Source organism: Mustela putorius, unplaced genomic scaffold (assembly GCF_011764305.1).
Source record: "Mustela putorius furo isolate JIRA1106 unplaced genomic scaffold, ASM1176430v1.1 tig00000765_pilon_pilon_pilon, whole genome shotgun sequence".
NCBI classification, from domain to species: Eukaryota; Metazoa; Chordata; class Mammalia; order Carnivora; family Mustelidae; genus Mustela; species Mustela putorius.
In genome coordinates, this window is record NW_025421470.1 from 1,691,967 (window position 1) to 1,713,848 (window position 21,882).

At 53.4% G+C, this 21,882-nt stretch overlaps 1 protein-coding gene across 1 annotated transcript; it reads left to right on the top strand.

Moving 5' to 3' along the window:
* Nucleotides 1-15,744: 15,744 nt before the first annotated feature.
* LOC123393188 (keratin-associated protein 10-2-like) lies at nucleotides 15,745-16,827 on the top strand. The gene has a single exon (XM_045084356.1). The coding sequence runs from the start codon at nucleotides 15,745-15,747 to the stop codon at nucleotides 16,513-16,515; it is 771 nt and encodes a 256-aa protein (XP_044940291.1). The 3' UTR covers nucleotides 16,516-16,827.
* Nucleotides 16,828-21,882: the final 5,055 nt, after the last annotated feature.

Genomic DNA, 21,882 nt, shown 5'->3' on the forward strand with positions numbered 1-21,882 from the left:
TGACCGGTCAGGGCTGTCTCTTATGAAAAGGCGACCGCGATGATCCCGCGATGATCCCGACAAGGCCGCTCCCAAGAAGGCCGCTCTGGACGAGGCTGCTCTGCAGAGGAGGCCGCTCCCCTGACAAGGCCGCTCCCCAAGAAGAAGAGGCCGCTCCCGACCGCGAAGAGGCGCCGACGACAGCGTGGATGACAAGGACAACTCCGACGGCACAGACTCTGCTCCCCACGACGTCACTCGACAAGGAGGCTCCCCAGAGGAGGCCGCTTCCCGGAGGAGGCCGCTCCCCACGACGAAGAGGTGAGGACGATGACCCCGGCAAGACTGCTCCCAACGAGGCTGCTCTGGACGAGGCCTCTTCCCAGAAGGAGGCCGCTGGACGATGCTGCTGCTCCCGCAGGGCCATTCACCGAGGAGGCCTCTTCCCCGAAAGACGCAGCTCCAGGGAGTCTCCTCGCGGCGGGGCTGCGGCTCAGTGGTGACGAGGCTGCTGGTGTCGGGGTTGTAGGCTGTTCCCGGCGGCGCCGCTCCCAGGGGCCGTGGTTCCAGGTGGCGGGGCCGCTGGTGTCGGCCGTTGGGGTCTTGGGACCGCTGGTGTCGGGACCGCCGACGGCTTGGTGGTGGCGAGGCTGCTCCCCCGCGGCACCGCTGCCGAGGGCCACTGGCGTCTGCAGCGAGCAGCTGAGCCGTTCCACGACGTGGCCGGGTCCCTCAGGGGATCGCCCATAGTGTCCTTGCCTGTGGCTGCCGGGCCCTGCGCCTCGCTGCCCGCCAGCCCCTCGCAGCGCGCCAGCTTGCCCGTGAGCTCGCGGATGGCCTCGCTGCGCGTCCAGCGTCAACTTCTGCTGCACGACAGTCTCTGCAGCACCGCGGCCCGCAGCTCCTCCTCGGGGCTCAGCGCGCCGCCCTGCATGGGCATCGCGGGCAACGGGCAGCCGGGGCGCCCCGCCTCCCGGGGCAGCGCCCTGCACACGAAGCGGCTGCCGGGCGGCGGGGTGTCTTGGGCGCCGGCGGCCAGCAGCGCCAGCATCTCGTCGCCGCAGCTTGGCGGGCGGGCGCCGTCGGGGCGCGCGGTGGAGGCCCCTCCGCTGCGGGCCGAGGCCCGGAGCGCCGCTCGAGGGCAGCCTGAGCGCGGGAGTGAAGGAACCGCCTGCCTCCCGCAGCCCGCTGTCTCCGCCGCGGTACCGCTCTGACAAGAGCTCTTACAGCTCGACGGCTCTCCTGCTCCCGCCGACTCTCCGTCTCCTGCTTCTGCCCCCGACAGCCTCGCAGACCAACCTTTATGGGGGGGTGGTTGAGCCCCGGCCCTACACAGGTGGCCAGTTGAGTCCCAATTCACCCCCCGCGGACACCACGCGCGCCCCACCGATTGGACTCTCCACCCGGCCTGCCCCGCCCCTACATCCGGGGTCCACAAGCAAGTTCCTCCGGACGGGGCAGGCCCTTACCAAACCCCAGGAAAAACTTTGGGCCGGGGAAAGTGTGCAGACGGCCGGTGATGCAGACGGGCGTCGGGCGGTCTCGGAGTCACAGCCTCGCGGAGCTGGGGTGTGGGGTCCCAGGCTCGCAGCGGGGGAAAGCCGACTTCAGGCGTGTCCGCCTTGAAGAGCCGGGTGGACACCACCGTGCGGTGTGGTCACGGGAGGTACCCGCTGGATTTGTTGTCCAGGAAGGTCCTTCTGGCCCTGCACCCCTGCGAGCGCGGGTCTCGGTGGGCAAGGACTGGCCGCTCTCGGGGAGGGGGAGGATGTGGTGTCCAGCAGGCTGACAAGACGCAGCACTGAGCAGAGCAGGTGGTGCAGGGGGGACTTGGGCGGCCGCCAAGGTTCTGGCTCAGGGCCCTGGTGCATGGCACAGCGGCTCCTTTAAACAAAAAGACCCTGGGTCAGACCTGGTTTGGGGGGACCATGGCCAGTATGTGGACATGTCAGGATGTGTGGCCCAGAGCGGCACGCACTGGGAGACTCAGTGATGTTTATGGGAGGGCGGCGCTGGCTGCCGTGGGGTCGCCTGCAGAGGGAGACATGATCCGTCCTGGAGCTTACACAGGAGACTGTCCAGATCCCCAAGTCTATACCGCGGTAACACGCAGATCTCTGAGAATTGTCCTGTACTGTCACGCTGCTTCCATGACAGCCAGAAGCCCCTCCCCACCCCCAGCGGGCACGATGCTCCGGTGGGAGCAAGAGAAAGACCCGCCCCGGCCACCTGCCTCTCCCAGGATGGCCATATGCCCTGGGACACCCCCGCCCCCGCCCAACAGTAGCCCAGCCCACGCCTTAGCCCAAGTGTGGGTGTGATGGGACAGCGACCGAAAGGCTGCTGGTAACACCGGGGTCCCGCCCCCTGACCCCACTGCTCCTGCCGGCACAGGCCTTCCTACCGAGAGCCCTGAGTCCTTCCTGGCCCTTCCCAGGGCATCAACATCTCTGACATAATCCGCGAACCAGCACAGCCACAATCCGGCCACCGGGGTCCACCATGACCGTCTGCCACAGAGAGTCAGACACGCACTTGCCCTGGGCACCAGCAGATGGAATGGCTTGTCCACAGCACGGCCCCTCACCAGGTTCCTGAGGGCGAGACCCTGGTCAGGCGGGCATCACGGACCCTCCCAGGCTGCTGACGCATCCAATAAAGCTTCCCTGTCCCGTGGGGACACCAACAAGGAAGGGGACATGTGAGTCTCCTGTGAGGACAACACCAGCCCAGGGGCGGATATAAAAGCCCTGGCATCCCAGGGCACCTCACACACACACTCACACACACACTCACACTCACACTCATATCCACCTCCAGCCCCACCGCCCCACCATGGCCGCATCCGCCCTGTCCGTCTGCTCCAGCGACCGGAGCTACGGCAGCCGCGTCTGCCTGCCTGGCTCCTGTGACTCCTGCCCCGACTCCTGGCAGGTGGACGACTGCCCAGAGAGCTGCTGCGAGCCCCCCTGCTGTGCCCCCACCTGCTGTGCCCCCTCCTGCCTGACCCTCATCTGCACCCCTGCGAGCTGCGGGTCCAGCCCCTGCCAACCAGACTGCACCAGCTCCTGCCAGCCCTCCTGCTGCAGCTCCTCCCCATGCCAGGAAGACTGCTGTGTGTCTATCTGCTGCAAGCCCGTCTGCTGCACCCCTGTGTGCTGCAAGCCCGTCTGCTGCACCCCGGTCTGCTCCGGGCCCTCCTCCTGCTGCCAGCCCAGCCCCTGCTCCTCGTCCTGCTGCAGACCGTCCTCGTGCATGTCCCTGCTCTGCCGCCCCGTGTGCATGCAGGCCCGCCTGCTGCGTGCCTGCCTCGGCCCAGAAGTCCTGCTGCTGACGGGGCCCGTCTTCCCAGGGGCCAGCTGGGCTCAGGACCCACCCAGTGACCGTGGTCCTCCCCACCCCCTCAGTCAGGTCCTGACCTGGGTTAGGTGGCTGTCCCCCACACCGAACACAGAGTCTTCCATGCGTCCATTCTGCTGACCTGACCTTGACCTAAGGCTCCCTAGAACGCTGACCCCTCTGCACCCCCAGGGCTCCTGCTCCCAGGAGGGGCCTCAAGCACTTCAGAATCCCCCGCCCTTCCCTCCCAGTTTCTCGGCTCGGGTCCCGTGGCCTCAACTGCTGACCTCTCGGCACCTGCTCAGACACCCCAATAAACTCACTCACCAGAGCATCTGCTTCCTTTCTTCCGACCCTCATGGGGGTGGGGGTGCAGGGGTCTGAGCAGACATTGGTCTCCTCCATCCGGGAACATTTCTAGGAATGGGGGACTGAGAAATCCCACAGGGCAAGGCCCTGGGGTGGGAGGCACACCCTGGCCCGGGAAGGTCAGGGCTCCTGGCCCATGCATGCCCAGGGCTTCCCAAGGCTGGCCACCTGCACAGGGGTCGTGGTCTGAGAGTTCTCAGCCCCTGGCCCGTTTCCACCCTCGGCCCAGCGGGACAAACCGGCCCCAGACCAGCCGGCCTCGGGGATGCAGGCAGCACAGCCCCTACAGGCCTGCGGTCCCCCTGGGTCCTCCCGTGGGCTGTACCTATTTAGCAGAAAGGTGGTGGCGTGGGGGAGGCACTGCTGCAGTCAAGATGGGGAAACACGGACTTGGATACCTTCCCCCCCAGACCAACTGAGAGCACTAAGACCATGAAGTCAGGCTGTCAGATCCTGGGCCTGAGGTTCACAGAAGAAGCGCGGGGGAGGGGAAGGAGCAAGGTGCATGTCCCAGCACCTCCCAGCCCTCCCACCAGCTGCAGAATGTGTCCAGCACAGCCCCCATGAAGAAGGGCAAACCCAGTGGAGCGCCGAGCATCCCAAGTTTCACAGATGGCCTTGGGAGTTGGGAGGAGGCCCAGGCAGCCAGGGGTTGGGCTTGGGGTCAGAGTGCTGGGGAAGAGACCCTGTCCCAGCGGGTCTCTCTACCCTGAAGCTGCGTGCTCCATCTGCCCCTCCCCTGCGGCCGTGGCACCTGCTGGTCTCCTGTCTCCTTAGCGGGGTCCTACCCCGTGCACGGAGCATGCAGACTTCTCAGACTGGCGGTTTTCCGTCACTCTCAGGCGCGTGAATTTCCTCCCGGTGTCTTCCTGGCCTGGTCGCACCTTCCTCCTCCTCCTACTCCTCCCCCCCTCCCCCCCTCCTTCTTCTTCTTCTTTTTTTTCAATTTGTTTTTCTTGAATCCAAATACACATAACCTCGTCTACCGTCCTAGCCAGTTTCAAGCGCAGAGTTCAGCGGCGCTTAGTACATCCTCCGGTCGTGCCGCCGTCCCCACCGCCCGTCTCCAGGACTCCCGTCATTCCCGGGAAGATGAAACCCTGTCCCCACGAACGCTGCCTCGCCAGCCCCTGCCCCCAGCCCTCGCGCCTGCCCATCCGCCTTCTGTCTCTGAAATACCTCCCGTCGGTGGAACCCGGAGTAGCTGTCTTTCTGTGACTAATGTCCTCGTCACGCTTCAATGATGCTGCAGTCAGACCTGCTTCCCTTTTAGAGCTGCTGCGATTCGCTGCGTGGATGGCCCGCGTTTGGCTTATCTATCTGTCCCTCGGTGGGCCCTGGGCTCTGCTCTTGTCAGTAGCGCTGCTGTGAACACAGCCGTACAACTCTCTTCTAATGCCTGCTTTCGGTTCTTTGGAACATATACCTCTATATTTACTGGATCGTACGGTAACTGCCCTGTTGGTTTTTTGAAGAACCACCCTATAGATTTCCACAGCGGCTGGACCATTTCCCGCTCACTACACAGGAGGGCTTCAAGTTCGCCACATTATCATCAACATGTGGTATCTTCTCCTTGTTACAATATATCTAATATATATAAGATCCAGGGGCGCCTGGGGGGTTCAGTGGGTTAAGCCTCTGCCTTCAGCTCAGGTCATGACCTCCGGGTCCTGGGATCGAGTCCCGCATGGGGCTCTCTGCTCATGGGGGAGCCTGCTTCCTCCTCTCTCTGCCTGCTGCTCTGCCTGCTTGTGATCTCTCTCTGCAAATAAATAAACAAATGAAATCTTATATATAATATCCATACACAAAGATGTCTTCTCCTTGTACGTACATTGTATATCCTATGTCGACATTATGTTTCCAATTACATAAGTACGATATATATGATGCATCTGCCGTGATGGGTGTAAGGGGCTTGTCGTTGCATTGGATTTGGTGTCTCTAATAATGAGTGACGTTGAGCATCATTTCCTGTGCTGGTTGGTCACAGAATTTGTGCATCTTCTGTGTCATTCTTGTCCTTTGCTCATTTTTGAATTGGGTTGTTTGGCTTTTTATTACCGAGTTTTGGGAGTTCTCATGCATTTTAGATATTAATCCCTGATCAGAACATGATTTTCAAATGTTTTCTCCATGTCTTTGAGTTACCTTTTATTCTCCATTGGTATTGTCTTTTGATGAAAAATATTTCGAATTTTCATGAAGTCCAATTTTTGTTTCGTTTTGTTGTTGCCTGTGCCGCTGGTGTCATATCCAGGAAATCCTCGTGAAATCCGATGTTGCGAAGCTTTCATCCTGTGTTTTCTTCCAAGAGTTTTATAGTGTTAGGTCTTCCATTTATGTTCTGGATCCATTTTGAGTTCATTTTGTGTGTCATGTGACACCGGGGCCACCGTCATTCTCTTGCACGTGGGTCATCAGTGTTCCCAGCACCATTTGTGGAAAAGACTGTCCTGGGGCACCTCCAGGACTCAGTGGGTGAAGCAACCGCCTGCGGCTCAGGTCGGGATCCTGGAATCCCAGGATGGAGGCCCAGGACGGAGTCCCACATGGGGCTCCCCACTCAGTGGGGGGTCTGCTTCTCCCTCTGACCTCTCCCCTCTCACGCTCTCACTCATTCTTTCTCCCAAATAAACAGAGAAAAAACTTTAAAAGACAAGACAAGACTGTCCTTTCTCAATTGAATGGACTTGGTGTCCTTGTGAAAGCTGACTTGACCTATAAGGTGAAGGTTTATTCCCGGTCCGGTCTATTCCATTGGTCTATACGTACCCCGTGTTCACGTCCACACCATCCTACTTTGATTACTGTAGCTTTGTGGTTTCAAACTCAGGAGGTGTGAGTCCTCCAGCTTTGTGTTTTGGGGTTTGTTTTGGCTATTCAGGGTCCCTTGAGATTCTATATGAGTGTGAGTGGTTTTATGTTTCTGTGAACACGTCATTGGGACTGTTTTTAATTAACATACAATGTACCATTTGCTTCAGGGGTGCAGGTCTGTGAGTCATCAGTCTGACACAGTTCCCGGCTCTCACCATAGCACGGACCGTCCCCAGGGTCCATCGCCAGCCACCCCGTCCCCCACCCACCACCCCTCCAGCAACCCTCAGTTGCTTGCTGAGATGAAGAGTCTCTTAGGGTTTGTCTCCCTCTCTGGTTTCGTCCTGTTCCATTTTTCCCTCCCTTCCCATGTGATCCTCTGTCTTATTTCTCAAATTCCTCAAATCAGAGAGATCATATAGTTGTCTTTCTCTGACTGACTTACTTCGCTCAGCATAATACCCTCTAGTTCCATCCCCGTCATTGGGATGGACACCGTCACTGTGATTTCAGTAATGATCGCATTACGTCTGTAGATTGCTTTGGGTAGTCTGGACATCGTAACAACCCTGAGCCTTCCCGCCCGTGAACGTGGACTGTCTTTCCATTTATTTATGTCTTCTTGGCCGTCTTTCACCAACGTTTCATAGATTTCGTCGTACAGGACTTCCCCCTCCTTGGCCAGTTCCTTTTATTTTATTCTTTTTGGAAGCAATCATAAGTGGAATTATTTTTATAATTTCCTTTCGGGATTGTCCATTGTTTGTGTATAGAAATGCAATGGATTTTTGTGTGTTGACTTTGTCTCCTGCCACTTTTCTGCATTCATTTGCTAGTGCTAACATGCTATATATAAGGTCATGACATCTGTGAACAGGTGTGATTTCACTTCTCCCTTTCCAATCTACACTGCTTCTATTTATTTCATTGTCCAACTGCTCTTGGGAACCTCCAGTACCGGGATGAATAGAAGTGGCTAAAAGGGGCATCCCTGCCCCATTCCTGATGTTAGAGGACAAGCTCCCAGTCATCCCCCTTGAGTACGATCTTTGCTGAGGGGTTTTCACACAAATATTTTATTATGCTGTGGTAGTTCCTGCTTTTCCTAGTCTTGAAAGGGTCTGTGGATAAAAGGACGAGACTGATACAAAGCGAAGGTCCAGCAAAGCTTTATTTCGCGCCAAGCATCGGGAATCAAACTGACCGGCCAGGGCCATCTCTTGCAAAGAGGTGACCCCTCCCAGCCTCACAAACTAACTTTTATAGAGTAAAGGCCATGTGGTCGAGCCTGGCCATACACAGGTGACCGATTGAATTACAATTCACCCCATGCTAGTCATTTAATTCAGTCTATGACCTTGGCTGGAATCGGCACCTTTGTCTGGCGCCTGATAGGCAGGGCTCACACTCCTTGGCGGGTCATTCGTGTGCTTTCCCTTGATTGGACGTTTCCAGCTGGCCTGGCTCATCCTTGGGGGGGTAGGGAGGTCATACGAGCGCTTTTACTGATTGGACGTTTCCAATGGCCGGACACGTCCTTGTATGTGGGCTCCGTTATCAGGGGGCTGATCAGTCATGTTTCACCAGTTCTGTTTCTAAGCACTTTTCTCTTGGGGGGAAGGGGCAGGTTCAATCTAAGTTTACTGCATGAACAACAAAATGGCTCGCTCTGGCTAAGAAGGCCCTTACAGTCTGTTGAGTGGGTCTCCATGGAAGCGTGCTGAATGTCGGCAAATGCTTTCTCGGTATTGAGGGAGATGAGCCTGCACTGTTCTCTTTATGCTGGTAGCGGGGGTTTCATACTGACCAATGTTCCTAAGTGGAACCATCCTTGAATTCCAGAAATGCGTCCTTAATGGTCGCGGTGTGTAATCTCTTCACTGTGCTGCTGAATTCAGTTTTGCTAGTGTTTTGTTGAGATCTTTTGCATGAGTGTTTGTAAGGGATGTTTGTCTGTGGTTTTATGCCTGGCTTTGTTATCAGGGTAATGTAAGCCTCATAGAATGAATTGGGGAGGGTTCTCCCCTGTTCAATTTTTTTTTTAAAGCTTATAGTAAACTAGGAATAATTGGAAAACCTGTTAACCTGATAAAAGACATCTGTGAAAAATTTATAGCACACACCATACTTAATTGTAAAAGTCTGAGAGACTTCCTCCAAAGATCAGGAAAAAGGTACAGATGTCCTCTCTCCCTGCCCCTACTCAACACCATACTGAAGTCCTGCCTGTGCAACCAGCAAGAAGAAATCCAAGTCATCCACATTGGAAATTAAGATATACAATGGTCTGTATTCACAGAGGATGTCAGTGTCCACCTAGAAAATCCCAAGAATCTACAGAAATCTCCTAGATACACAAGAGAGTTTAGCAAGGTTGAAGTGTGCAAGCCTAAAATAATTAAAATTAATCGCATTTCAATATAATAGCAATAAATCATTAGAATTGAAAAATTTTGTTTAAAGGCGTGATTTGCAACAGAATAAACAATGGAAACTTCGATATAAATCTCAGGGAATAGGTACATAATGAGAACTACACAAATACCGACGAAAGAAACGTAACCAGACGTGAGTCAATGGGGAGCTGAACCAGGTTCGCAGGTGGGGATATTGTTCTGTCAGTGAGCTCCAGACTCGTCTATAGACTCAAGCCAATCCCCAACCACGTCCCAGTAGCAGTTTTAGTCAGTATGAACAAGCGAATCCTAAAATTATTTGGATAGGAAAGGAGCTCAAATATCCAAACCACTTGAAAATGAAGAACAAAGTTGGAGGACGTCACTAACCAACTTCAAGATTTTCTATAAAGCCACAGTACTCAAGACAATGTGATGGTGGCAAAGGAATAGAAGCAGGCAGATCCAGAAGAAACAGAATAGACACACAGACGCACGCAAATACAGTCAACTGATTTTTGACCAGATCCTTGCAAAGGCAAGTTCAAGAGACAGAAGTGTGCTTGGAACGACTGGACGTCCAAATCCAAAAAACCACAAAGGAGCCTTGACGCATACCTCACACTTAGTGTAAAAACTTCATAAAAACTGATCATAGCCCTAAATGTAAAATGTAAACATTTTAGACTTTTAGAAGCCAACAGCAGAAGAATTGTTGCGACCTTGAGTTGGGCTATAGCCGAGAGCACGATCTGAAGAAGACGAAAAGCGATGAAGAGTTCTCTACCCGTATTGAACCCTTTAGCTCTCCCAGCAACACTGCCAAGACCCTGAATAGCAGAAAATGTTCGCAAGTCGCATCCGAGCCAAGGGCAGCCCACCCTCGCGCCACACGGGCTTGGACTGCGAGCCCGCACTCCCACGGGGCTTTCCCCAGTAAATCCGTACCCTACTGCGCGCGCGTGTTTTCTCTTCCTGATGATTTTCTTGAGAGCATTTTCTTCTCCAGCTCACTTTATGGTACGAAGACAAGTATGTGTCCATCAACTCCGTGTTATCCTAGAACTTCTGGTCTACAGGAGGCTGTTGGCAGTTCTGTTTCTGGGGGGCCTACACATCTGTACACACGAATGTTCGACGTGAGGGGCTTGGTGCCCTGACGCCCACCTTCTTCAAGTCCAATGGCGCTCATATCCAACATGCATAAAGAGCTCTCAAAATTCACTGTCAAGAAAACCTTAAAAAAGGAAGGGCCTGAACATTTGAAGAAAGAAAACACCAAAAAGACAAGTGGATGGCAAATACACACATAAAAAGACACCTCACACCATTAGTCGTCAGGGAGGTGCAAAGTAGACCCCCACGGAGGTACCCTAACGTTGTCGGGAGCCAGTACAGGAGGCCTACTCTAAGAGCTGTAAGAGACTGAATTTGATTGGCTGTTCATTGAGGTCCACTCACGCGGGAGGTGCATGAGCACTGCATTCTGATTGGTTAACACTGCCTGCCTAAAAACGCATGTGCCCGGGGTTAGAGGAGGAGGAAGAAAAAAGCGATTAATAAAAAGGTTCGCTGCTACGTGAGTCTCCGAGTCGTTCTTGCGGGCGGAGGGCGACAAGTGGTGCCGAAACCCGGGAATCTCATCGTGAGAGATGCACACGGAGTCGGCGACGATCAGGTAAAGAGTGCACCTATTTCTGTCTAGTGATAGGGAAAGTTCCTCAAGTCGAGGACGAGCGTAGTAAAGCTTTCCGGTATGGGAAACGAGATGGCCACACAGAAAAATGCTGGGGCCGCTTTCTGACATGCTTAAGCAATTGGTACTCCTTTAAAAAAAATAAAACAGCTCGTTTGTTTTTGACAGAAGTGGGACAAATGGCTCCCTGGTTTTTGGAGGAAGGGGTATTAAACATCCCTCAGTGGGAGCATTTAGGAGAAGACCTTAGACGCGATCCGTGCGCTACGCCGGGAACCCTGGCCGTTTGGTCTTTAGTGAAAGTTTGTTTGCAATCCCCGCGAGAGCCCATACGCCAGGCGGTGCAACTGGGAGGGGAGATCTTAGAACAAATGAAAGAGGAATTTTGTAAAGGCTCCTTGAAGGACACTAGCTCTGAGAGTGAAAGCTCAAACGGACACTCAGACAGTGAGGGATCTAGCTCGAGCGATGATGAAAGGAGCAGAGGAGGGAAATCGCCCAAAAGCCAAAATGTGAGCAAGATGCAAAAGGAGCTTGCAAAAAAGGAGGAAAGGCTAAAGAAGGCTATGGCGCAGCTCAAAATGCAGGGGGAAGTTATGGCGCAGCTGAAATTAAAAGCGGAAGAAGGAGCTATGGCGCAGTTACAAACAGAGACGGAAGTGGTAGATAACTTAGATCCTGTGCCCACGCGCCCAGCCCCAACAGCGCCACCTTACCAGGGGCCTCCTCCGTATAAACCTTGCTGCACCAAGGCCTGCTATTGTGCGAGCTGCACCGCACGAGTGGCTGCCACAGTAGCCTCTCAGGAGTTTGGGGGGAACAGGATTCTCATGCAGTCCTAAAATCCCCACTTACTCTAACTCCACCTTTTTTGGCTATAATTATACCTACCAAGACCCGGCGCAAGGCGCGTCAGCTCACCTTCTAGATAGGTGGCTGCTCTGCAACGCTGCACAGGCATGTACAGGCTTGGAAAGCCTTCACTTTATTAATGGGTCTACATGGCGTAACTGTACGTACAACTATCACGTAGGCTCTCGATTTGAAACAAATGTTACTTGCAATTGCACCTCAGCTAAGCACATAAGTTGCTCACCAATGCCCGTCTGTGTTAGAGCTCCCTTTCTCTTCATAGTTTTTAATGCTTCTACTATTAACAAGTCATCTAGTCTCTCTTGTGAGTCCCAGAATTGTCTGCTATCAGAATGTTGGAACGCCATGGGTGGGAGACTCGGCAGTAATAGCCAAGATACCGACGTATATCCCGATGCCAGTACAGGTGAACCCCGACAACCTGCCGGTGCTGCTTCGACATACACGAGACTTTGGAATAACAGCAGCCATTATTGCAGCTATCGCAGCATCCGCTGCCGCTGCTACTGCTGCCGCGGTAGCGTTGACAACCTCGGTACAGACAGCAGCTGCGCTCAACAACGTCACAGGAATGGTCGCTGAAGCATTGGCTACGCAAGAACAAATTAACGGACATTTGCATGCTGGGATCCTTATTGTAAATCAAAGTGTTGATCTTGTACAGGAACAACTTGATATCCTAGAGTCAATTGTGTCGATAGGATGCATACATAATATGGCCGGACTTTGTAGCACCCCTATAGCTCCTAACAACTTATCCCTAGCAGCTAACCTCTCTAGACAGTTAGGAAATATGCTTAATGGCACCTGGACCCGTCAATTTCAAAATTTAACTAGGCAATTACGAGCTCAAATTATATCCATAAATTCTACCAAAGTAACTATTGCACCTGTTAGTGAGTGGAAAAAAAATGTTACAGCAATCTGTTTCGTTCCTCAAACAGTGGGCTGGACTTGGTGCCATGGCTGTTCTCTTAATCACAGCTAACATACTAATGTTACGTTGGGTGTGTGGCCGTGTCCGTCACAATCAACGACAATAACACCTCATGGTTCAAGCCATGATGGCTCCTGAGGCTGGTACCTCCCCCCAGATATGGCTAAGCATGCTAGATCGGTAGTCAAAGACGGGTAAGACTGATCCCACAGCATAGCAACCTAAGACAGGGGCTCTTCGACCAGGGAGAGTACCCGATGACGGGTAAGCATGTGTGCTGAGGATTGGCAACCTAAGACAGGCACAATCTCAGCCATTATAAATAAATAAAAAAGGGGGAGATGTCGGGAGCCAGTACAGGAGGCCTACTCTAAGAGCTGTAAGGGACTGAATATGATTGACTGTTCATTTAGGTCCACTCACGCGGGAGGTGCATGAGCACTGCATTCTGATTGGTTAACACTGCCTGTATAAAAACGCATGCGCCCGGAGTTAGAGAGGAGGAGGGAGAAAAAGTGATTAATGCAAAAGGTTTGCCGCTAGGTGAGACTCCGAGTCTTTCAACGACTGGGCGTCCAAATCCAAAAAACCAAAAAGGAGCCTTGACCCATACCTCACACTTAGTGTAAAAACTTCATAAAAACTGATCATAGCCCTAAATGTAAAATGTAAACATTTTAGACTTTAGAAGCCAACAGCAGAAGAATTGTTGCGACCTTGAGTTGGGCTATATCCGAGAGCACGATCTGAAGAAGACGAAAAGCGATGAAGAGGTCTCTATCCGTATTGAACCCTTTTGCTCTCCCAGCAACACTGCCAAGACCCTGAATAGCAGAAAATGTTCGCAAGTCGCATCCGAGCCAAGGGCAGCCCACCCTCGCGCCACACGGGTTTGGACAGCGAGCCCGCACTCCCACGGGGCTTTCCCCAGTAAATCCGTACCCTACTGCGTGCGTGTTTTCTCTTCCTGATGATTTTCTTGAGAGCATTTTCTTCTCCAGCTCACTTTATGGTAAGAAGACAAGTATGTGTCCATCAACTCCGTGTTATCCTAGAACTTCTGGTCGACAGGAGGCTGTTGGCAGTTCTGTTTCTGGGGGGCCTACACATCTGTACACACGAATGTTCGACGTGAGGGGCTTGGTGCCCTGACGCCCACCTTCTTCAAGTCCAATGGCGCTCATATCCAACATGCATAAAGAGCTCTCAAAATTCACTGTCAAGAAAACCTTAAAAAAGGAAGGGCCTGAACATTTGAAGAAACACCAAAAAGACAAGTGGATGGCAAATACACACATAAAAAGACACCTCACACCATTAGTCGTCAGGGAGGTGCAAAGTAGACCCCACGGAGGTACCCTAACGTGCCTCTGAGGATGGCCAAGACGGCAAAGCTCAGCCAGGGGTAGCCGGCCGGGGCGTGGAGGAGAGAGGAGCTCCAGCAGCGCTGGGGGAAACATAGCGTCATTCGGGCACTTCGGAAAGCTTGGCAAGAAAGCGCCTTCAAGAGTCTCAACCCAGCATTAGTCATCAGGGGACACAAATTAAACTGCAGTAAGACACCGCACACACTTGTTAGAATGGCCAATATGGAACCAAAAAATGCAACTTCGAGGTCTGGCAAGGACACAGGGCCACGCGAGCCCCTGTACGCTGCTGGAGGGAGCGCAGCACGGCATGGACACTTGGCAAAATCGTTTTGGCAGTTTCTGATCACGTTGCACGTGCCCTGAGCCCATGACCCTGCGAGGCCACCCCTGCATGTGTGCCCTGGAGAAACAAAAATCCGCTGCCGGGCAAAGACCGGTACTTGATGCTGCGGCCGCTTTCTTCGCTCGGAACCCTCCAAAACAGAACGCGACGGAAACGTCCTCCACCCGGCGGCAGAATCGCCGAACTATGGCCCCGGCCTGGCCCGGAACGCAATCGGACGAAAGAGAGGGCACGGCCGCCCGGCCCTCAGCCCTGGAAGCACAAGCAGGTTCTGCTATATGCAAGATGCCAGACCCCAGAGGCTGCACACTGTCTTTATAGAACATTCTGGAAAAGCCACAAGGGCAGTGACCGAGAGTCGGTGGCCACAAGGGTTTGGGGCAAAGGGAGGTGTTGCTAGGGTGGGGAGCACGAGGGACCTTCTGCATGGCTTAGGGGCGGTGCGTGGGCGACCGCCGGGACTCGGGGTCCCACCCAGCGCCACCAAGTGCGTTGTCCGTGGAGGGAGGCGGGGAGGACCGGGAGCCGCGGCTTGGCTGTCGGGTCAAGCGGGCGCGTGCCTCTCCCTGAGATGGCGGGACCTGCAATCTGCTTTGGGCTGATTTTCTTTTTCTCTCGATTATTTTCTATATCTTCCTTCTCTTTGTTCCGGCGTTGACTCTGCTGGACCAGCTGGTCTGGGGATGCTCCCACCAGCGGTGCTCGGCGGCAGTTTTCCAGAACAGCTCTAGCTGGGAAGGGCTGTACCTTCCTCTCACCGGGGGCACAGAGGCCGTGGTCCGGCCCCTCCCCCTCCAACGCTGGAGAGCCGGTCGCACGTCTTTGCTGAGCGGCGGGCCGATGCCAGCCTCTCCGGAGACATCGAGGGTGCTGAGGTCGGGGAGCGAGCACGCCCGTGTGCCGACACGTGCACCGATTTCTGTCCGCCTCCTCCCACGTTTGGTCAGAACCCCACGTCCGCACACCCCTCTGCTCTGAGAAGCGTTTCCGGGTCCTGATCCGTCCTTCCGAAGTCTCGTGCGGGGAACACGGGATCCTGAGCGCGTCCTCATTCCTCTGAAGCTCTCCACGTTCCTTCTCGGTCATTCCGGGCTGAGACATGGTGTCCGCCTTCCCGCTCAACCCTGATCGCCGCCACGCAGCTCTCCGTGTTGGGGGCGCCGGCAGCGGACGCGCACACTGTCCTGGCTCTGCGTCCTGCCTGCTCCCGGGACTGGGATTCGCAGCCTTTGCCCACGCCCAGCCCCCAACTCGCCCCGCAAACCGGAGCCGAGAGCAGGACGCGGTGGGCAGGCTGTCCGGCCGGGGCTGCAGGACACTAGGTTGTTCCCGTGCTGTTGGCTTAAAGACCAAACAAAGTCAGGGGCCAACCCCGTCCTCAACCACCACAGGCATTTTACAAGCAGACGCTCTCGTGTACATAAACCGGCGGCGGTAATAAGCACTCCCAGGGCTCAGCCAAAACAGCCACGAGGAAGGGGAAGTCTCACGGAGCCTCTTGCTGGACAACGCACACCTCGGCGGGTATAAAAGCTGACAGACAACCAGCGCCTCACACACACACTCACACACACACTCACACTCACACTCACAGCATCCTCCAGCCCCACCGCCCCACCATGGCCGCATCCACCCTGTCCGTCTGCTCCAGCAACGCCTGCCCCGACTCCTGGCAGGTGGACGACTGCCCAGAGAGCTGCTGCGAGCCCCCCTGCTGTGCCCCCTCCTGCTGTGCCCCCCCCTGCTGTGCCCCCTCCTGCCTGACCTTCATCTGCACCCCTGCGAGCTGCGGGTCCAGCCCCTGCCAGCCAGCCTGCACCAGCTCCTGCCAGCCCTCCTGCTGCAGCTCCTCCCCCTGCCAGGAAGACTGTTGTGTGTCTCTCTGCTGCAAGCCCGTCTGCTGCACCCCTGTCTGTTGCAAGCCCGTCTGCTGCACCCCTGTCTGCTGTGAGGCCTCTCCCTGCTCAGGCTCTTCATGCTGCCAGCAGTCTAGCTGCCAGCCCTCCTGCTGCAGCTCCTCCCCCTGCCAGGAAGACTGCAGCCAGCCCGTCTGTTGCACCTCTGTGTGCTGCAAGCCCGTCTGCTGCACCCCTGTGTGCTGCAAGCCCGTCTGCTGCACCCCTGTCTGTTGTAAGCCCGTCTGCTGCACCCCTGTCTGCTGCAAGCCCGTCTGCTGCACCCCTGTCTGCTGCAAGCCAGTCTGTTGCACCCCTGTGTGCTGCAAGCCCGTCTGCTGCACCCCTGTCTGCTCCGGGCCCTCCTCCTGCTGCCAGCCCAGCCCCTGCTCCTCGTCCTGCTGCAGACCGTCCTCGTGCATGTCCCTGCTCTGCCGCCCCGTGTGCAGGCCCGCCTGCTGCGTGCCCGCCTCGGCCCAGAAGTCCTGCTGCTGACGGGGCCCGTCTTCCCAGGGGCCAGCTGGGCTCAGGACCCACCCAGTGACCGTGGTCCTCCCCACCCCCTCAGTCAGGTCCTGACCTGGGTTAGGTGGCTGCCCACACCGAAGACAGAGTCTTCCATGTGTCCACTCTGCTGACCTGACCTTGACCTAATAGCTCCTCAGAACGCAGACCCCACTGCCCCCCAGGGCTCCTGCTCCCAGGAGAGGCCTCGAGCACTTCGGTTTCCCCTGCCCTTCCCTCCCAGTTTCTCGGCACGGGTCCCGTGGCCTCAACTGCTGACCTCTCGGCGCCTGCCAGACACCCCAATAAACTCACTCACCAGCGCATCTGCTTCCTTTCTTCCGACCCTCATGGGGGTGGGGGTGCAGGGGTCTGAGCAGACATTGGTCTCCTCCATCCTGGAACATTTCTAGGAATGAGGGACTGAGAAATCCCACAGGGCAAGGCCCCGGGGTGGGAGGCACACCCTGGCCCAGGAAGGTCAGGGCTCCTGACCCCTGAATGCAGGGCTTCCCAAGGCTGGCCACCTGCACAGGGGTCGTGGTCTGAGAGTTCTCAGCCCCTGGCCCGTTTCCACCCTCGGCCCAGCGGGACAAACCGGCCCCAGACCAGCCGGCCTCGGGGATGCAGGCAGCACAGCCCATACAGGCCTGCGGTCCCCCTGGGTCCTCCCGTGGGCTGTACCTATTTAGCAGAAAGGTGGTGGCGTGGGGGAGGCACTGCTGCAGTCAAGATGGGGAAACACGGACTTGGATACCTTCCCCCCCAGACCAACTGAGAGCACTAAGACCATGAAGTCAGGCTGTCAGATCCTGGGCCTGAGGTTCACAGAAGAAGCGCGGGGGAGGGGAAGGAGCAAGGTGCATGTCCCAGCACCTCCCAGCCCTCCCACCAGCTGCAGAATGTGTCCAGCGCAGCCCCCATGAAGAAGGGCAAACCCAGTGGAGCGCCGAGCACCCCAAGTTTCACAGATGGCCTTGGGAGTTGGGAGGAGGCCCAGGCAGCCAGGGGTTGGGCTTGGGGTCAGAGTGCTGGGGGAGAGACCCTGTCCCAGCGGGTCTCTCTACCCTGAAGCTGCCGCGTGCTCCATTATGTTTCCAATTACATAAGTACGATATATATGATGCATCTGCCGTGATGGGTGCAAGGGGCTTGTCGTTGCATTGGATTTGGTGTCTCTAATAATGAGTGACGTTGAGCATCATTTCCTGTGCTGGTTGGTCACAGAATTTGTGCATCTTCTGTGTCATTCTTGTCCTTTGCTCATTTTTGAATTGTGTTGTTTGGCTTTTTCTTACCGAGTTTTGGGAGTTCTCATGCATTTTAGATATTAATCCCTGATCAGAACATGATTTTCAAATGTTTTCTCCATGTCTTTGAGTTACCTTTTATTCTCCATTGGTATTGTCTTTTGATGAAAAATATTTAGAATTTTCATGAAGTCCAATTTTTGTTTCGTTTCGTTTTGTTTTGTTGTTGCCTATGCCGCTGGTGTCATATCCAGGAAATCCTCGTGAAATCCGATGTTGCGAAGCTTTCATCCTGTGTTTTCTTCCAAGAGTTTTATAGTGCTAGGTCTTCCATTTATGTTCTGGATCCATTTTGAGTTCATTTTCTGTGTCGTGTGACACAGGGGCCACCTTCATTCTCTTGCACGTGGGTCATCAGTGTTCCCAGCACCATTTGTGGAAAAGACTGTCCTGGGGCACCTCCGGGACTCAGTGGGTGAAGCAACCGCCTGCGGCTCAGGTCGGGATCCTGGAATCCCAGGATGGAGTCCCAGGACGGAGTCCCACATGGGGCTCCCCACTCAGTGGGGGGTCTGCTTCTCCCTCTGACCTCTCCTGTCTCACGCTCTCACTCATTCTTTCTCCCAAATAAATAGAGAAAAAAACTTTAGAAGACAAGACAAGACTGTCCTTTCTCAATTGAATGGACTTGGTGTCCTTGTGAAAGCTGACTTGACCTATAAGGTGAAGGGTTTATTCCCGGACTCCGGTCTATTCCATTGGTCTATACGTACCCCGTGTTCACGTCCACACCATCCTACTTTGATTACTGTAGCTTTGTGGTTTCAAACTCAGGAGGTGTGAGTCCTCCAGCTTTGTGTTTTGGGGATTGTTTCAGATATTCAGGGTCCCTTGAGATTCTATATGAGTGTGAGTGGTTTTATGTTTCTGTGAAAACGATCATTGTGACTGTTTTTAATTAACATACAATGTACCATTTGCTTCAGGGGTGCAGGTCTGTGAGTCATCAGTCTGACACAGTTCCCGGCTCTCACCATAGCACGGACCGTCCCCAGGGTCCATCGCCAGCCACCCCGTCCCCCACCCACCACCCCTCCAGCAACCCTCAGTTGCTTCCTGAGATGAAGAGTCTCTTAGGGTTTGTCTCCCTCTCTGGTTTCGTCCTGTTCCATTTTTCCCTCCCTTCCCATGTGATCCTCTGTCTTATTTCTCAAATTCCTCAAATCAGAGAGATCATATAGTTGTCTTTCTCTGACTGACTTACTTCGCTCAGCATAATACCCTCTAGTTCCATCCCCGTCATTGGGATGGACACCGTCACTGTGATTTCAGTAATGATCGCATTACGTCTGTAGATTGCTTTGGGTAGTCTGGACATCGTAACAACCCTGAGCCTTCCCGCCCGTGAACGTGGACTGTCTTTCCATTTATTTATGTCTTCTTGGCCGTCTTTCACCAACCTTTCATAGATTTCGTCGTACAGGACTTCCCCCTCCTTGGCCAGTTCCTTTTATTTTATTCTTTTTGGAAGCAATCATAAATGGAATTATTTTTATAATTTCCTTTGGGGATTGTCCATTGTTTGTGTATAGAAATGCAATGGATTTTTGTGTGTTGACTTTGTCTCCTGCCACTTTTTTCTGCATTCATTTGCTAGTGCTAACACGCTATATATAAGGTCATGACATCTGTGAACAGGTGTGATTTCACTTCTCCCTTTCCAATCTACACTGCTTCTATTAATTTCATTGTCCAACTGCTCTTGGGAACCTCCAGTACCGGGATGAATAGAAGTGGCTAAAAGGGGCATCCCTGCCCCATTCCTGATGTTAGAGGACAAGCTCCCAGTCATCCCCCTTGAGTACGATCTTTGCTGAGGGGTTTTCACACAAATATTTTATTATGCTGTGGTAGTTCCTCCTGCTTTTCCTATCCTAGTCTTGAAAGGGTCTGTGGATAAAAGGACGAGACTGATACAAAGCGAAGGTCCAGCAAAGCTTTATTTCGCGCCAAGCATCGGGAATCAAACTGACCGGCCAGGGCCATCTCTTGCAAAGAGGTGACCCCTCCCAGCCTCACAAACTAACTTTTATAGAGTAAAGGCCATGTGGTCGAGCCTGGCCATACACAGGTGACCGATTGAATTACAATTCACCCCATGCTAGTCATTTAATTCAGTCTATGACCTTGGCTGGAATCGGCACCTTTGTCTGGCGCCTGATAGGCGGGGCTCACACTCCTTGGCGGGTCATTCGTGTGCTTTCCCTTGATTGGACGTTTCCAGCTGGCCTGGCTCATCCTTGGCGGGTAGGGAGGTCATACGAGCGCTTTTACTGATTGGACGTTTCCAATGGCCGGACACGTCCTTGTATGTGGGCTCCGTTATCAGGGGGCTGATCAGTCATGTTTCACCAGTTCTGTTTCTAAGCACTTTTCTCTTGGGGGGAAGGGGCAGGTTCAATCTAAGTTTACTGCATGAACAACAAAATGGCTCGCTCTGGCTAAGAAGGCCCTTACAGTCTGTTGAGTGGGTCTCCATGGAAGCGTGCTGAATGTCGGCAAATGCTTTCTCGGTATTGAGGGAGATGAGCCTGCACTGTTCTCTTTATGCTGGTAGCGGGGGTTTCATACTGACCAATGTTCCTAAGTGGAACCATCCTTGAATTCCAGAAATGCGTCCTTAATGGTCGCGGTGTGTAATCTCTTCACTGTGCTGCTGAATTCAGTTTGCTAGTGTTTTGTTGAGATCTTTTGCATGAGTGTTTGTAAGGGATGTTTGTCTGTGGTTTTATGCCTGGCTTTGTTATCAGGGTAATGTAAGCCTCATAGAATGAATTGGGGAGGGTTCTCCCCTGTTCAATTTTTTTTTTTAAAGCTTATAGTAAACTAGGAATAATTGGAAAACCTGTTAACCTGATAAAAGACATCTGTGAAAAATTTATAGCACACACCATACTTAATTGTAAAAGTCTGAGAGACTTCCTCCAAAGATCAGGAAAAAGGTACAGATGTCCTCTCTCCCTGCCCCTACTCAACACCATACTGAAGTCCTGCCTGTGCAACCAGCAAGAAGAAATCCAAGTCATACACATTGGAAATTAAGATATACAATGGTCTGTATTCACAGAGGATGTCAGTGTCCACCTAGAAAATCCCAAGAATCTACAGAAATCTCCTAGATACACAAGAGAGTTTAGCAAGGTTGAAGTGTGCAAGCCTAAAATAATTAAAATTAATCGCATTTCAATATAATAGCAATAAATCATTAGAATTGAAAAATTTTGTTTAAAGGCGTGATTTGCAACAGAATAAACAATGGAAACTTCGATATAAATCTCAGGGAATAGGTACATAATGAGAACTACACAAATACCGACGAAAGAAACGTAACCAGACGTGAGTCAATGGGGAGCTGAACCAGGTTCGCAGGTGGGGATATTGTTCTGTCAGTGAGCTCCAGACTCGTCTATAGACTCAAGCCAATCCCCAACCACGTCCCAGTAGCAGTTTTAGTCAGTATGAACAAGCGAATCCTAAAATTATTTGGATAGGAAAGGAGCTCAAATATCCAAACCACTTGAAAATGAAGAACAAAGTTGGAGGACGTCACTAACCAACTTCAAGATTTTCTATAAAGCCACAGTACTCAAGACAATGTGATGGTGGCAAAGGAATAGAAGCAGGCAGATCCAGAAACAGAATAGACACACAGACGCACGCAAATACAGTCAACTGATTTTTGACCAGATCCTTGCAAAGGCAAGTTCAAGAGACAGAAGTGTGCTTGGAACGACTGGACGTCCAAATCCAAAAAAAACCACAAAGGAGCCTTGACGCATACCTCACACTTAGTGTAAAAACTTCATAAAAACTGATCATAGCCCTAAATGTAAAATGTAAACATTTTAGACTTTTAGAAGCCAACAGCAGAAGAATTGTTGCGACCTTGAGTTGGGCTATAGCCGAGAGCACGATCTGAAGAAGACGAAAAGCGATGAAGAGTTCTCTACCCGTATTGAACCCTTTAGCTCTCCCAGCAACACTGCCAAGACCCTGAATAGCAGAAAATGTTCGCAAGTCGCATCCGAGCCAAGGGCAGCCCACCCTC